This window comes from Castanea sativa, chromosome 11 (assembly GCF_040712315.1).
Source record: "Castanea sativa cultivar Marrone di Chiusa Pesio chromosome 11, ASM4071231v1".
Taxonomy (NCBI): Eukaryota; Viridiplantae; Streptophyta; class Magnoliopsida; order Fagales; family Fagaceae; genus Castanea; species Castanea sativa.
The window spans coordinates 53,235,985-53,251,537 of record NC_134023.1 but is presented as its reverse complement, the minus strand read 5'-3'; the positions used below and the strand labels follow the sequence as shown (position 1 = coordinate 53,251,537).

General features: G+C 31.9%; 1 protein-coding gene and 1 long non-coding RNA gene across 2 annotated transcripts; both read left to right on the top strand.

Moving 5' to 3' along the window:
* The first annotated feature begins 845 nt into the window (after positions 1 to 845).
* On the top strand, positions 846 to 3,756 carry LOC142617259 (uncharacterized). The gene is made up of 3 exons (XR_012840948.1): positions 846 to 1,100; positions 3,211 to 3,261; positions 3,592 to 3,756. It is a non-coding gene; the product is annotated as an uncharacterized LOC142617259 (long non-coding RNA).
* Positions 3,757 to 6,360: 2,604 nt separating this feature from the next.
* Positions 6,361 to 10,449, top strand: LOC142617258 (uncharacterized). The gene is made up of 4 exons (XM_075790037.1): positions 6,361 to 6,638; positions 7,878 to 8,116; positions 9,306 to 9,454; positions 9,953 to 10,449. Exons 1-4 carry the CDS (start codon positions 6,466 to 6,468, stop codon positions 10,187 to 10,189), a joined length of 798 nt encoding a protein of 265 aa, XP_075646152.1. The 5' UTR covers positions 6,361 to 6,465; the 3' UTR covers positions 10,190 to 10,449.
* The last annotated feature ends 5,104 nt before the right edge of the window (positions 10,450 to 15,553 follow it).

Here is a 15,553-nt window from a genome sequence, read left to right as displayed (position 1 = left end):
ATGGATAGGTGTTTTCTAATACACTTATATTATAACTCTATTGATTTCATGAATAAGAGTATTCAATATCTTGCACAAGTTCCAATTCAACAAATAGTCATCTTTTTTTCTTAATTACAATACTTGCATCTTACCACCTAACTTATTTTTAACATTTTAGACCAGACCCACGACAGATATATTAGGTGTTTCTTAAAAAACCATCATCCAATGAAACTCAAATCTTTTCCTGAACGTCTTGAAAATGTTATTGCAGGCACACAGTCATTCGAGTTGGAGTAAAAAACAAACAACGATTTCTTAGGCCTCACATACCATATAGAAGAACTTATCACATGAGGTGCTTCTGGAGCCCAATTAAGTACTAAGACTTTTACAAAAGCAGCATTCAAATCTTCGTTCTTGTGTAACAATCATCAGGCTGCTGCTATTTATTAACGAAATGATTAAATCCTATGTGAACTAGAGAATACAAGTTCAATGAACAATAAAAAAAAAAAAGATTAATAGTTTATGTGATTTTCTACTCTTTCTTTTTTTCAGCGCCTCTTGCATTGTTCATGGGATATGAACAGTTCATTTAGACTTATAAACAGTATCAAGTGCGTAAACAGTAACTTTTTTATTATTATTTTATTATTTTTAACAAAATAAGCGGTATCCAAACGGATCCTACGTTCCTGTTTGTCAATTTGGGCCCAAGTTCATGTCCATTATAAATGGATCTATAAAAGAAAAATCTCAATGTCACTTTGGGCCTTCTTGACGTTACTGTGGGTTTGGCATACTCAGCTTTGCACAAACTATATCCTACTTAAGATAACAACCAGAATGTAAGGTCTTCTATTATCAATAGTGTATTTAGTGTGCAATTGTGTAGATGAGAGTGAGACAATTCCCAAGTCACTCATAAAATTTTATTTCTCCTTCTCTCTCTCTCTCTCTCTCTCTCTCTCTCACGCTCACACACGTTGCACTCTCTCTCAAACGCACACACCGCCGATCATCTCCGCCGTCATCAGCCCACAACCCCATCTGCTAATCAACCCATTGAGGCAGTGACTAAGCAACACCTCCATTCCGAATCTCATCTGCTTCAAGTATGTTTTTTTTTTTTTTCTCTCCTTCAACTTCAAAGCCTAACATTGATTTTCATATGATTTTTCTCTCTCCACTCCATAATTTTTTTTTTTTTTTAGTGTGATTGTGAACTAAAATTTGAATATGTGAATCTGTGTTCTGTGATTGTGTTTGGAGTCTCTGTGTTATTTGTTTTTGCAGCTGCTGAGTGTATTAGATAAATTCATAGTAGTGGATTAATAATGTGCTAGATAATCAATATTGTTATTTTGGTATATGCATATTCCTATTTCATTCACTAGGTCTAGGTCTAGGTCTCTATGATTCTGCAACCACAAAGTTTGACCTGCATTTTGATTTTGTTTTAGCGTTTTCTTTTGGGTATTTAATGGGTGTTTTTTTTTTTTTTTTTGTGTGTGTGGTAATTCAGCTTTTATTTATAGAAACAAAACACAAATTACAAAGGAAAAACCCAAAATGACCCAGCAAAGGTCCCTGCTACAGCAACCAAAAACAAAACTAACCATAAAACCAAAGCAAGCCAAAACAAATGGCAAAGCAAAACACACTAAAAACTGCACTATCAACTAAACAAAACAGCTATAAGGCATCCCAACTGGTACCTTTAGCACGGTAGCAAGTGTGATGATGAATGTGTGTATTTTGTGGATTTGGGGTTGGCTAGGAATGAAAATACCAATACAAATATTTAATAGTTTTTTTTTTTTTTAAGAAATAAATGGAACATCCCTTATTCTAGTTCTTAATCGCGGATCCATTGATTATTTTGAGTTGCTCTGATTGTGCAATTAATTCTCAACTAGAATTTGGGATAACTAGTTTGTGTTTGATAGACAATCTATTAGCTTGGTAATTTCCCTTTGAGAGAGCACTGGTTATTAGCATGAAGATATGACAAATGCACACCCATTTGAGAGAGCACACTATTATAGTAATAATAAGTAGCCTCCATGCACATGTAGTGAGATCTATGTGTCATGGGAAACTTTGATGCATGTTCTTGGGAAGGACAATCTTCTCTTTGAAATCAAAAGCACGATCATAACATCCTTCTAAAAACTACTTTGATGATTTATGTGATCATCACTATGTTGATCTAGCATATTCTATTTGCCTCAACCCATTTCATGTTTTGTAAGAAACTGTATCTACTTCAGTTAAATTTTGCTAGGTTGATATTGAATTATTGATTGAATAGAAAATTGGATGAATACAGTCAATTTTATATGTCCTACTAAACATATATCATCATAAAAATCCATTAGAATGTTAAGAGTTATGACTTTAAGTGCCTTAGGAAATAAGCATTAACTGGGTGCGTATCTTAAAGGCAGCATCTGCAAGTATATAAAAGTAATGAATCTAAACTAGAATTCCATAAGTGTTGTCTGTTTCCACTTGCCATGTCCTTGAATGAGCAATTTCCTTTATAGTATTCTGGCTGAATTTCAACAACTAATTACCTTCAATTTTTTATTTATTGTTTGGTCCTATTCAATAGTATACTTTGCCTGCATGATTTTATTTATTTCTAGTCTTTCTTTACAACATGGACCCCATTTGCTATTCAATAGTATAAGTGTTCTGTTTTTTGGGACATACTTGCTAGCTTAAATTTTATTGAATTGACTATGTGACGTAGGACAACTAGAACAAAACTGAAACAACATTAAAATAGAGGAAATGACCTAGGAGTCAACACCTAGGCCTGGCTTGGAGTTAGCACCAAGCGAGTAAACCATTAGGAGTCAGGACCTAGGGTAGACCTGGAGTCAGCACCAGACCAAAAGAGAGACCATACGACCATTTTTTTCGTTCATCAAAATATCAATTTTCTCCTCAAGGACTATAATAAGTTGCTTATAAAGGATTGTTAAACCCTAGTTCTAGTTGGCTAGAAAACCCTAATTGTCTTATTACAAAAATAACCTTGTTTCTAAATTAAAATACTAATAGCCTAATGAACTAATAGGACCTAAAACATAAAAATACAATTGACTTGTAAACATAAATAATATTAAATAATAATTTTCTTGCGTCTCCCGCATCACTATGGTTTATGTTAATTTTTTCTTATTAATAATCATGAATATTTTTCAATATGTGCAGACTTCTGTGGCTTCTACTAGTCTTGTTATTGCTGCTGTCCCAACACTATACGTAAGTTGTCTTATGTCTGACATTATGTTCTAGTTAAGAATCTCTTTACATTGCATGTCCCAGCATTATGTGTGAGACTTAATAGGTTTCACTTTTGTCTATTTGACTACCTATTCTTTTGCATTTAGAATTTTAGACTGGATAAATAAGAGTTGACTGGTTAAGCATTTGTTCCAATGATTTCTATAAGTTTTATGGCTCTTACCCAGTTTATGCCGCCATCTTCATCCATCCTCTTTTTGACCTTGTTGCCTTTGGTTCTTGTTAGGCCTGATATAGGCAACAAGATGCTTTGCTTCCTTTATGATCAATTTGCTTTCTCCTTGTTAGGCCTGGAATAGGCAACTAATTGCAGGCAGAGCTAGCCTACGTTCAGGCCCGTCTTTTAACGTTGCAGCGCCTTCCTCCACTTCCTCCACCTCAATATCAGAGCCCCTTGCTGATTTGTTATATCCATCTCGTATTGATATTGATATTTATGTTTGATGGTAAGTTTTTTAACCTCATATTCTGCAATTAAACTGTGTGCATATTTATTTATATGTGCCATGTTTCAACTAATGTATCTTATATCTTTGTGTTTCCTCTTTCCTTAAAATCTAAGTTGGCCTAGCAAGTAAGCTTGAAATTTTATAGTAGCTTGCATTGATCTAAAAAAAAAAATGATCTGAAATCCAATAGCATGGATGATTCATGACTGATAGTTGGTTTCTAAGAGGAAGTTAAAATAGTTCAATAAACTATATCTGGCAGGCATTGAGTTAACTTAGCTGACAAATTGCAGCTTTTCAATAAAACTATAATGGTCATTACCTTATTTGGGTGGTTGTTTATTACCTTATTTTGTTGCTTTGAACTTTGAATAAACTTGTCTATCTGCTATGTTGATGTTTCTATGTCCAATTTATAATGTTCATTAAATCTGTAAGTCACATGCATGTTGAAGTTCTCTTGCATCTACAAAAGCCAAATTGAATGTATAAAAAGAAAAGAAGAAAAAAAGTGTTTCCATGCTATACAATAGGGACAAGCAAACTTCAATCTATACCTACTTAAAATAGTTTAGTTGGTATCTTTAATTTAGTTGTAATTTAAGATGCTGATTGTATTGTTCCCATAGTATACCCCTGTATACTTTTGGAGGTTTTTCCTCCATTAATAAAATCTTGTCAATAGGAAGAAGATGATAATAATTCCTTTTAATATCTCATGCATATTAGAAGCGGCGGACAAGCCAATAGGAAGCATATGACTTGTTCTTGCCGTGTGGTAAGTAAGGAATGTAGTGTTAGTGTTTTTGGCTAGCTAGAAGTAGCTGGATGTGTACTATTAAAAGCTTCATATTTGAAGTTTATGAGTTTGCAACAAACAGAATAGGTCCAAATATAACAACATTTCTGTTGCCTTGTCTATGGGGTTTGCTCCTCGTTTTTTTTTTTTTTTTAAAGAGTTAGCCTAGTCAAGCATTTTATGGATGTGGACCATGTGGTTGAAAATGAACAGGTTAATGTAAAAGGTTAATGTAATGGCAAGTAAATGTAAAGAACATTAATAAAAGAAAATAAAATTGGTGACGAAAGTTTTCGCCACCATATTCGACTATAAGTAGAAATTGGTGAAGAAATAATTTGTCACCTAATCTATTGAAAAAAAAAAATCGGGGACGCAAAATTTCGCCACCTAATCTATTGAAATTGGAAAAAAAATACGTTTGGTGACGAAAACTAATCCATTGAAATTGAAAAAAATAAAAATAAATATACGATCGATGACGAAATATTTCATACCTTATATGGTCAACTAAAAAAAATTACAAATAAAAAATCATTGGTGACGAATTTATCTCGTCTCTGAAAAAATTTTTAGTGACGAAAATATTAGGTGACAAAACAACTTCGTCACCTATCATTTTTTATTAGTGACAAAAAATTTTGTCATCTATCGTTGTTTTATTGGTGATGAAACTTTTTGCCACTAGGACATTTGGTGACCAGGCTTAGGTGACGAATGTGGTTTCGTCACCATGTGTCTTTGGTGGCGAAATAAGGACATATTGTGATGAAAGGTTTCATCACCATAGCCCACTTTTGTTGTAGTATAATAATTAAGAGCCCGTTTGGTAAGAGTACTGTGGTTTTGGTTTTTTTTTTTTTTAATGTGAAACTGTGATCTAAAAAATGTATTGAAAACACGTGTTTTGAGTGCTCATGATGCAAAAAAAAAAAATGTGTTTGGTAATATATTTTTATAACATTCTTTTAAAACCAAAAACACATAATTGGGTATTTTTTAGAAAAAAAGTGTGTTTCTTTCTACATAATATAAAGAAAACAATAACAATTAAATAAAAATCAAATTAAGATATTAATCAAACTACATACAATTTAAACATGTAATTTGATTCCTTAAACATGTAATTTGATTCCTTAAACATGAAGACGTTAATATGAAAGTGTCAAGGACAATGTACCTACAAAGTTGTATCCTTACTTACTTGAATGTTCTTAAAATATTATATTGAATTCAATTTAACTAAAACTACGAATGAATGACCTTTTTAATTGCGACATAGCTAATTGGAGTTACAAATATGTCTGAAACCAAACTTTTTTTCTTCTTAAAATTAAGAAAAGTGAACATTTCACAACCCTTTTATAACAAATCTTAGGTGATAAGTTGTTGTTAGTTCTAATTTTGAATCTACCACTTAAATTACTTTTTTGCCCACTTGTCATAGCTCGTAACAACTTGTCACTTAAGATTTATTATGAATGTTGAAAATGTTATGGACATAATATATATCTAAAAATAAAAGATCTTTTTTTTTTTTTAAAAAAATTAGATACTAAGAATCTCAACCTATGATGTTAATTTATTCAATCATAATTATTTTTTATCATCAGATTAAGACACCAATTAGTTTTTGGTGTATATAGATTTTTTTTTTTGTGATAAGACACAATTTAGTTTTTGCTTTGAGAAAACATGTCTAGGTCACGATTTCAGTTAAAAAAAAAATGAAAAAAATCATGCCATGATCTGATCAGGTGCCTAAAACTCTCTATTTTACTAACTGGGTTTAACTTTTTATCAGAAAATTTAAACCCAAAAAAAAAAAAAAAACAAATCAAAGAATTTGTCAGAGAGGAAATTCTGTGAGACTGTTGTGGAGTCTGCAAGAGAAGTAGAGAGAAGGGTGGCAAAATGGCAAATCCAGGTAAAATTGGGGTTCCAATGATGAATCTGGTTAGGCTAAAAGGGGTGCCAATTCTGCAGCAATTACATCTAGAGGAGCGTTTGCTTCGGACATCGTCCCACAATTGGTGCATCATTAATGATGGTACCAATCAACCTACTATTGTCATGGGCGTTTCTGGGTATTTCCTTAAACTTTGTTTACATTAACAACTCTGTGTTTTTATTTATTTATTTTTTTATATTAGTGTTTTGTTAAAGTTTTGTAATTGGGTTGAATCTTGTATTAGCTTAAGCTTGTGGCATTTGACATGTTTTGAATAATTGTTTTGTGACTGTATGAAGTTGAGGAATTCACACATAAAAGTTATGAATAAAAATTTATTGCATGGATTTCTAGTATTGAAATAATCGGATGGACTTAGTTTTTTCAAGAAATTCAATGAATTATTTTTTACCACTGCTTGAAACAGTTGGATCTTGGCTGGGGTTGAGGTCCAGCTATGTCTTAGTCATTGGTGAGGGTTGATGGGCTAGTGGTCGTTGGGTATGCTCCCAAGTGATTTGGGTGGTGGAGGTCCCAGGGTCGAATCCTGCAATGGGAAGTGCTTGGGTAAAAAAACCCCCACTAGTGCCCTCGTGGGGTTGTGATAACAACTATGGCTCATTAGGTCCGAAATTAGCAAGTAGGATGTTTGGTCACAACCTCCTACCCACTTCTTAGATGAAAAAAAAAAAAACTATTGCTCCATCAACTTAGGAAGAGTTTATGGCCCCTTATCAATTGGGTTCCCTAGTAGGTAGAAAGCTACTATAGTAATGCCCAGATATGGTTGGCATGGTAGTCACCCCACCTTGCCATTTTTTACTCAGTTGAATGGTGGTGTCCTAAGCCTATGGTAGTTTTTTTTTCCTCATGCTTGGAAAGTTCTAAAAATTGGATTAACAATCAACCTTAACACGTTATTTTGCGAGTTGACATATTGACTTCTATAACGTGGGGAGAAATATTTAGGATATGATAAACAGGAAGATTATGGGTATATGATCTTATATATGATATTAGAATCATGAAAAAAGGATCTCATGGAGCTGACCCTGATTTAGTTGGGGATTAAGGCGCAGTTGAGTGGAGTCTGAAGTGATTTGAGTTTTGAAAAACTGCCCATAAAGAAATAAACTACTCAAACATGAATGTAGTTGCTTGATTAGGGTGCACTAAATTGGATTAGCCTCTGAGTTATACCAGTAATTTTAGTTGTCACTTTTCTAATTTAATAATGTATAAGAGAACATTTCTTGGTTAAAGTATGTCTGCAATCCTAAAGCTTTGTAGACTTGTTGTTTCCCTTGGCTTGTGGTTCTATTTTTTTGTATTGGTCACGAGCAACTCATAAGGATTATATGAATAATTTCTTTAGGAAGCCTGCAGAACTTCTCGAAATTGAATCTGTGTTATGTGATCAGATTCCGGTTATGAGAAGGTTTACTGGGGGCGGTACTGTCCTTGTTGATCCTGGCACAATATTTGTCACTTTCATATGCAACAAAGATGCTGTTGCTGGCATACAACCATATCCTCAGCCTATTATGTCTTGGAGTGGCGCATTGTACAACAAAGTTTTCCAAGGAATTGGGGATTTCCACCTTCGTGAAAATGGTAAACTGCATTTAACCCTTCACTTGAAAATACTTTTTTCACTAATAGAGAGCTTCTGCTTTATGATATTACAAGTGTATATTCTAGTTTGATTCTTATTTTCTTCTGTTGATCTTATTGGGATGTACCATTTTGAATTGTGTTTTCATTTATCTTATTTCCATGAAATGGAAGTGCTTCTCTTTTCTATGGCACCTATTGGAAAAGTGGTTATTTATAAAGGGCCTGGCTCGATCCATTTTGAGGGCAAGGTATAGTGTCAGCTATCAAATGTAGTATTCTCTTGCTTACTATTTAACATAAGAATTCATCCCAATTATAGTTATTATCTGATGTATGAGTATCCCAATCCCATATCAAAAGGAATTATAGTTATTATCTGATGTATTAGTATCCCAATCCCATATCGAAAGGGACCAGTATAATGATTAACCTCTGTATCTATGTTTTAAGGTGGGTATGTGTGGGATGTGTGGGCATGTACATAGGTGAATATGTCAAATTATATTTAAGATAATTTCCTACTTTCAAGACCAAACATAAACTTGCCTTAACTTAGACTCAAGTTCAGAGTCTTACACTGAATATGGTTACTTTTTTTTATTCAAGAAAAGGGGTGGGGGTGGGAATGGGGGCAATGACCCCCCCTCCTTGTGTCCCTAGGAAGGCATCCCTGAGAAGGGTTTGGCCACCTGAGCCCATAGTAGGTACCGCTCCACTGCAACATGAATGTAGTGGGAATTTGAACTTGGCAATGGGCTAGGTAAAAGAGCTTTCCAACCGCTCATCTACCTGCTGCGGTGGCACCTGGTTGTGTTTGAAAATCTGAACCTTTCTGTGCAGTATAGTGTCGATTTTAACTACCATACTTTTTTCCTGAGTTGTTTTTAAATGTAGCAACTGTGTTATGGATATCAATTTCTTTGACTATAATTTGCATCCCTCATATCTCTTTGAATGCTTGTTTGTTTACCCTATTGTAATGCTATAGAAGTTTCTTCTTTTTTTTTTGGGGGTAGGGGGGGGTGGGGAGACGATTTACCTTTTTATAATTCTTGTTGATGAAATTGCTATTGCTATTTGACACTTACCTCATATTCTCCCTTTAGGTTTTTTATGTGACCTGAGATTCTAATGGAGGAATAAGTAAAGCTGTAAATGAATACCTTTTGCTCTCATCTGGTTTTAGATTATGTATTTGGTGATCGCAAGTTTGGTGGAAATGCGCAATCAATTACTAAAAACCGGTGGATCCACCACACATCTTTTTTATGGGACTACGAGGTCCGAAACATGGATTACCTGAAACTTCCTGCAAGAGTTCCTGAATATCGATTGGTATGATAATGACTTCTCCAGTTTTATATATTTTGTCCTTTCTTACAATATATCCATTCTCAAATCAGTATTTGCTTCATCATTGATTTTAGATATAAACACATGGTGTTTCCAATTAAACATAGCCAGTGGTGAGTAAAACGAACGGGTAAAAGTAAAACATGTGATGTTGACATATATAGTTTGGTTTGTAATAGATCTTTAACATCCATCTTTTCAAAGAGGGATTTATCTATTTATCTCATTTAATATATTTTTTTTTTTGCATAATTGGTGCTACTAATATAGCACTATTTTGAAAAGGCAATACCAATACATGGGGGAAAATGGGGAAGGAGCTCTTCATGATAGTCCGTTGTCTTTAATGTTGTGGATATTTTGACGTTTCCTATACTCCAATTTCTCCCTCCCTCCTCCCCCCCCCCCCCCCTTTTTTTTCTCTTTTCTCTCTTATTGGCCACTTGTTATGATGATTATGCCTATCTATTTTTGGTTTAGGCAAGGGGTCATTTGGAATTCATATGCCGTATGAAGGATTACCTGTCAAGATCAGAATTTATTAACAGAACCATAGAGGCTGCTAAAACCCACTTTTCCTTAAGATCAACAGACTTAGAAGCCATTGAGACTACTGCAAATACAAAATTTTGCCCTTCAACCAGGCTATTGACGATGCAGGAACTGGAGATTGCGGCAACATTTGCTTCTCAATCTAATGTTTCTCTCTATCAGTAATTTTCATTTTGATAACAAGTGTTAACATTGAAGGAAGTACTAATGGAATGTCACTTTCAAGTTTTGTAACAGTTGTAATTCCCCCCCCCCCCCCCCCCCTTTTTTCTCCCATAATTCATTGGAATAATCCTAATACTTGGCTTAAGTTGTTGGCATTATTTAGTGAAAAGACAAAGTTTAGTTACAAAATTAGTTGTAACTTAAAGTTACAACCTTACTTAATAAAATAAACACTACTAAATATTTTAAAAATATAACCATTGAATTGCATATTCTTTACTCTTATTACACATGTCAAATTTTGTGTCAATTGGATATTATATACTATATGATTTATAAGCTTATATTTTATGCATAATCTTAAACTATAAAAACTAGCAATTTAAAAAATTTATTGATGGCATAGCTAATGGTCTTTAATTTTTTAGAAATTTTACAAACATGAAGGATATAAGAAGATATAATCTAGCGGTGAAATTCTCAAAAATTACCTTGAATAAAAAGATATTGAGTAAGGTTGTAGCTTTAAACTACAACTAATTTTGTAGCTAAATTTTATTTTCAGTGAATATTGATGGAAATTTGTCAGAGATTTTGTGCTGAATTTAGGCACAACTCAAGTGATCATTGAATAATTTCATGTGAGAGGAGTCTTGAATAACTTTCCATCAAACAAACCCATTTGGACTGAGTCGGAGTAATCCTCTACATGGAAAAGCCAACTCAAGTTGTCAATTCATTCACTACATGCTAAGATTTCTTTCATGTGCTTTAGGCATCTCAATTGGTTATTTAAAAGACTTTTTTTCCCCCCAAAACACATTGAGAACATATGTTACATTAATACAATTATTTGAATATTTGTAGGAGCAAATATCAGTGCTTTCTACTTTGCTAATAATTTTGTCTGTTTTAAATATTTTACTGTCAACCTTCTCATGTGGAAGAGTTGCTACAAATTTTTGGTAAAAGATGTCTTTCCAAATAGTTTGTATCCTTATAGAGATTATTTTGTCACACTCCAAATTGCTTTTTCAATTTTTTTTTCCATGCTTCTTTAATTTTATTTGCACCCAAAATTCCATATAAACTACTGGTCCAAAATCTAAACCAATGGGCCATCTATCTAAAGATACATAAAGCACCAAACCTTGGGCCTAATCTTTACATTCGAAATGCTTAACATGTTGATCTATGTAGAGAAAAATATCAATTTTTAAGAATAAAGGCAATTGGCAAATAGCTTTCCAATTATGAGACATTATAGAGTACAACATTGCAGTAGTTTGGCTTGTTGAAAGAAATTAAAAGGAAAAAACGTTTTGAAACTTGTTAATTTACCTTTTGTTTTTTTTGTTTTAACCACCTCTCTCTATGATACATAATTCGAGAAATTAACAAAAAAAAATAGAGAGGTTTTATTTTTGAAAGATAGTTGATTTATTTATCAGTCTCTTTTTATTATGACGACATAATTACTTTGATACAACTGGCTCTTTTCAGTGCTTGAATATTTCTTAGCTGCTTTGACCTATTATAGTTTACCTATATATCTTGCAATACAATTTGTAGAATCAAATAGAAGTGAAGCATTTTGTCACCTCAAAAAAGAAAAAGTAAAAAAGAACTGGAACATTTTCTAAAAAATAAATAAATATAAGAAGTGAAGCATGCAAGAAAGCAAGAAAGCATGAGGATTTTTTATTTGGTTAATTCAATTCAAATAATAATAATAATATCTTTACCTAGCGTGTTTGACAGACCACAAAACCATGCCAACCAAAAACAATATAATTGGTTTTAATTGTTTTTCATTTTGTAATTTTTTATTCAAAATGAGACTATATATATTCTTCTACAAAATTCTAGTTTTTGTTTGATTCTTTTAGATTTATTCCTTCCAAAAAAAAAAAAATAGGGTTTTCAAATTCACATTTCCATCGTAAACTAGTTTTAAATTATTTGACATTTGTATGAATTGTGTTTTAACTGAAATTGGTTTAACTTGATATTATACAAAATATACATATATATTTCTATTTTTAATTCAACCTTTATTAGAACTGGACCAATTTTGTAGTTTTCAAAACACCCTTACTTTCCTATTTAAAAAATAATAATAAAAAAGAAAATGACAAAGTTTAGTTTTAAAATTAGTTGCAACCTTACTAAATATCATTAACATTACAACATATTTCAAAAATCTAATAGTTAAATTGCATGTTCTTTATGCTGTTGATAGACATATCAAATTTTGTGCTAATTGGATATTATTTACTCTATGATTTATAAGATTATATATTATACATAATTTTAAACTATAAAAACTTACAATTTAAAAAATTTATTAATGACATAGCTATTTATCTATAATTTTCTATAAATTTTGCAAGCGTGGAGAATATAAAAAAATGTAATTTAATTGTGAATTTATTAAAATTCACCTCTAATAAAAAAATATATTAAACAAAATTGTCAATTTTGTAATTAAATTTTATCTTATCTATATATGCTTCTTGTGAGAGGCTAAAAAAGAAAAAGAAAATGAAATTTATAGATTTAGATCCAGGCTCATGACACCGTGCAATAATAAATCAATAATTGAGATTAAAAAATACTTTTAATCTTAGCCATTAAATAAAAAATAAAAAATTTTAGTTATTTACTTTTTTTTTTATATACTTTTTTTAACCTTTTCATCTCACACCAGTATACTAGTAATTTTCACGGTCCAATAATTACACCAGATCCAAATCAAAAATTTATATATGCTTGTGGGGGCCACTTTATTAGTTTAGTCCGTAGGTCTATCTTGTATTTGTGGGATGCTCAGATTCGTTCAAGATTTTTTCATTAAATGAACCCTTATCCGACACTATGCACAGAGCACCTTAGTTGAGAATTGTTTTTCACTAATGAAATAAGTTAATCGAAATGGTTAAAAGAATGTAAAAAAGCCCTCCACCCATTTTTATTACTTACTTATAAAAGCTTGTCTTTTAATTTAGACGCAAAATTTTGTCGCCTAATCTATTGAAATTGAAATAAATAAATAAAATCGGTGACTAAATATTTCATCACCTTATATGGTCAAATAAAATTACACATAAAAAATAATTGGTGACAAATTTATTTCGTCGCTGAAAAAAAGGTTTAGTGATGAAAATATTAGGTGACAAAACAATTTCGTCACCTGTCATTTTTTATTGTTGATGAAAAAATTTCACCACCTATCATTGTTTTATTGGGGATGAAAATTTTCCATCACTAAGACATTTAGTGACCGAGCTTAGGTGTCGATTGTGGTTTCGTCACCAAATGTCTTTGGTGACGAAATATCATAAACTTAAATGATTTTAAGTTTAAATTAGTCTCTACTTTCATTATACATCTTTCATTAATTTTTATTGAAAAAGCTTACTAATGCATTAAGAGAACTTGTTAACTAGACCCATTTTTATTTTGAGGGAGTATTGATCATTTTCTTATAAAGGGTAAAATACGAAATTGATATGAGTGGGAATTGAATTGGATAACATAAAAGAAAGAAGAAGCTGAAAAGAAGTTGCTGAAGTAAGCCGGGGAAAAGAATCTTTGAAAAACAATGAAAAGCAATTAATATACTAATAAGAGAAAGATAAGAAAGTTGGAAGTGGCAGTGATAAACTATGAACTATGCAGAAAAAAACACACTTAGTCTACTTTACGTTTTCTTAGACTGTAATGACTTCACACTTGAGATCTAAACATTGCAAGAAAAGGTTTAAGGTTTTAGCTCTAGAAGATAACCAAGACCAATTGGTAATAAATTTATATCTATATATATCTAAAAGCTGAAGCGTAGCATTTATTGTTGTTACACTCTAGTTAAGCCACATTAGCATTCACGTTATTATTTTTTTATTTTCAATTTTCCTATAATTTTTTTAGCATTACTCATTCACCCATTTTTTTTAATATTTTCACTTTCTCAAACATTTTTCCCTCCCTTACCTTATCATCTCCCCACTACTCTCTACCTTAATATCACTCTTCCTCTTTTCTTTATTTTGTCTCTTTTTATTCTCACTTTCTTACTATAAATTTTTAATTTTCTCTTCCATTCTATACATAGTTTTCCCTCACAAAAAATAGTTATCTCTCTCTCTCTCTCTCAAATTTTTCGTAGATTTTTTATTTTTGGTAATTTTTGAGCCTACATGATTATTTAGTGTAATTTATGGTCCAATTTACAAATGGTTTGATAATTTATGCACGATACAAGCTTAAAATGATAATTTCTATCTTTTTTGTTTGTTGCAACATGTGCCTCCGATGCAAAACTAATGAATATTAAATTTTCAGGTTCATGGGGGCTCAAGCGATATTGGTACATTTGCAATTCAAATAGCTAAATATTATGGAGCAAGAGTGTTTGTTACTACAGGTCTAGTATCACTTTTCATCTAACGCATAAGTTTGGTTTCCAAGTTTTCATATATTTTTGGATTGTGATTGGCAAGGAGTGATGAAAAATTATTTATTTGCAAGGATCTTAGGGCTGAGTGTGCATCAATTACAAGATAGAGGACTTTGTCGAAAGGGTGAAGGAAGAAATAGGTAGAAAATGTATTTTCTTTAATATTAAAACCCCAGTTTTCCTCAATGTTTATAAAGATTGATGTTTTTCATTATTCTTTTTGCATTGATTATTAGGTGATAAAAAAATAACGACTAACTAAATGTTCAATGGTAAGAGTTGATGTTATTCTGGATCATATTGGAGCATCTACTTAAAGCAAAACCTTGAGAGCTTAAATTTTAATGGGAGGCTTTTTATTGTTGGAACTATGGGTGGCTTTGCTACAGAGGTCGATCTCCATGATTTGCTTTCGAGGCGCCTCACAGTGGATGACACTTGATATCAGGTCTTAGTACAATAGCTTAGGAGTTGGATGAAATTGTTATCTCTTATTCTATTTTGTTTGAAGTTATATAATATGTACAACTGTTGAATCTTTCAACCATTTCAGATGTCATGTTTTACTTTCCAAATATCAATATATTTCTGTCATGATCATTCCAACATGATCATGATAGAAATGTATTGATGTATGGGAAGTAAAAAATGACATCTAAAATGTAGTTCTTTGTGTTGGAATGTATGATTTGTGTAAATCAAGTTGTATAATATAGATACTAGGTAAACTTACTGACCAACAATGTTACAGTAAATTTTTTGAAGGATGCACCTTCACTAGAACGTGAATGTTGTTGGGTACCAAGAAAATTATGCCATCAAGGGGTTACAATATTTACTATAACATGAAGGAATTTAGATTCCCTAATGTTTTCACATTAAATGAACCTCTTTAATTTTGGCTT

Excerpts from the sequence above, each read along its gene's own strand:
- LOC142617258 (XM_075790037.1), top strand. The coding sequence starts at position 6,466 with ATGGCAAATCCAGGTAAAATTGGGGTTCCAATGATGAATCTGGTTAGG. Across the intron at positions 8,117-9,305 it reads TTTCCACCTTCGTGAAAATG|ATTATGTATTTGGTGATCGC; the intron begins GTAAACTGCATT and ends ATCTGGTTTTAG. Across the intron at positions 9,455-9,952 it reads GAGTTCCTGAATATCGATTG|GCAAGGGGTCATTTGGAATT; the intron begins GTATGATAATGA and ends TTTTTGGTTTAG.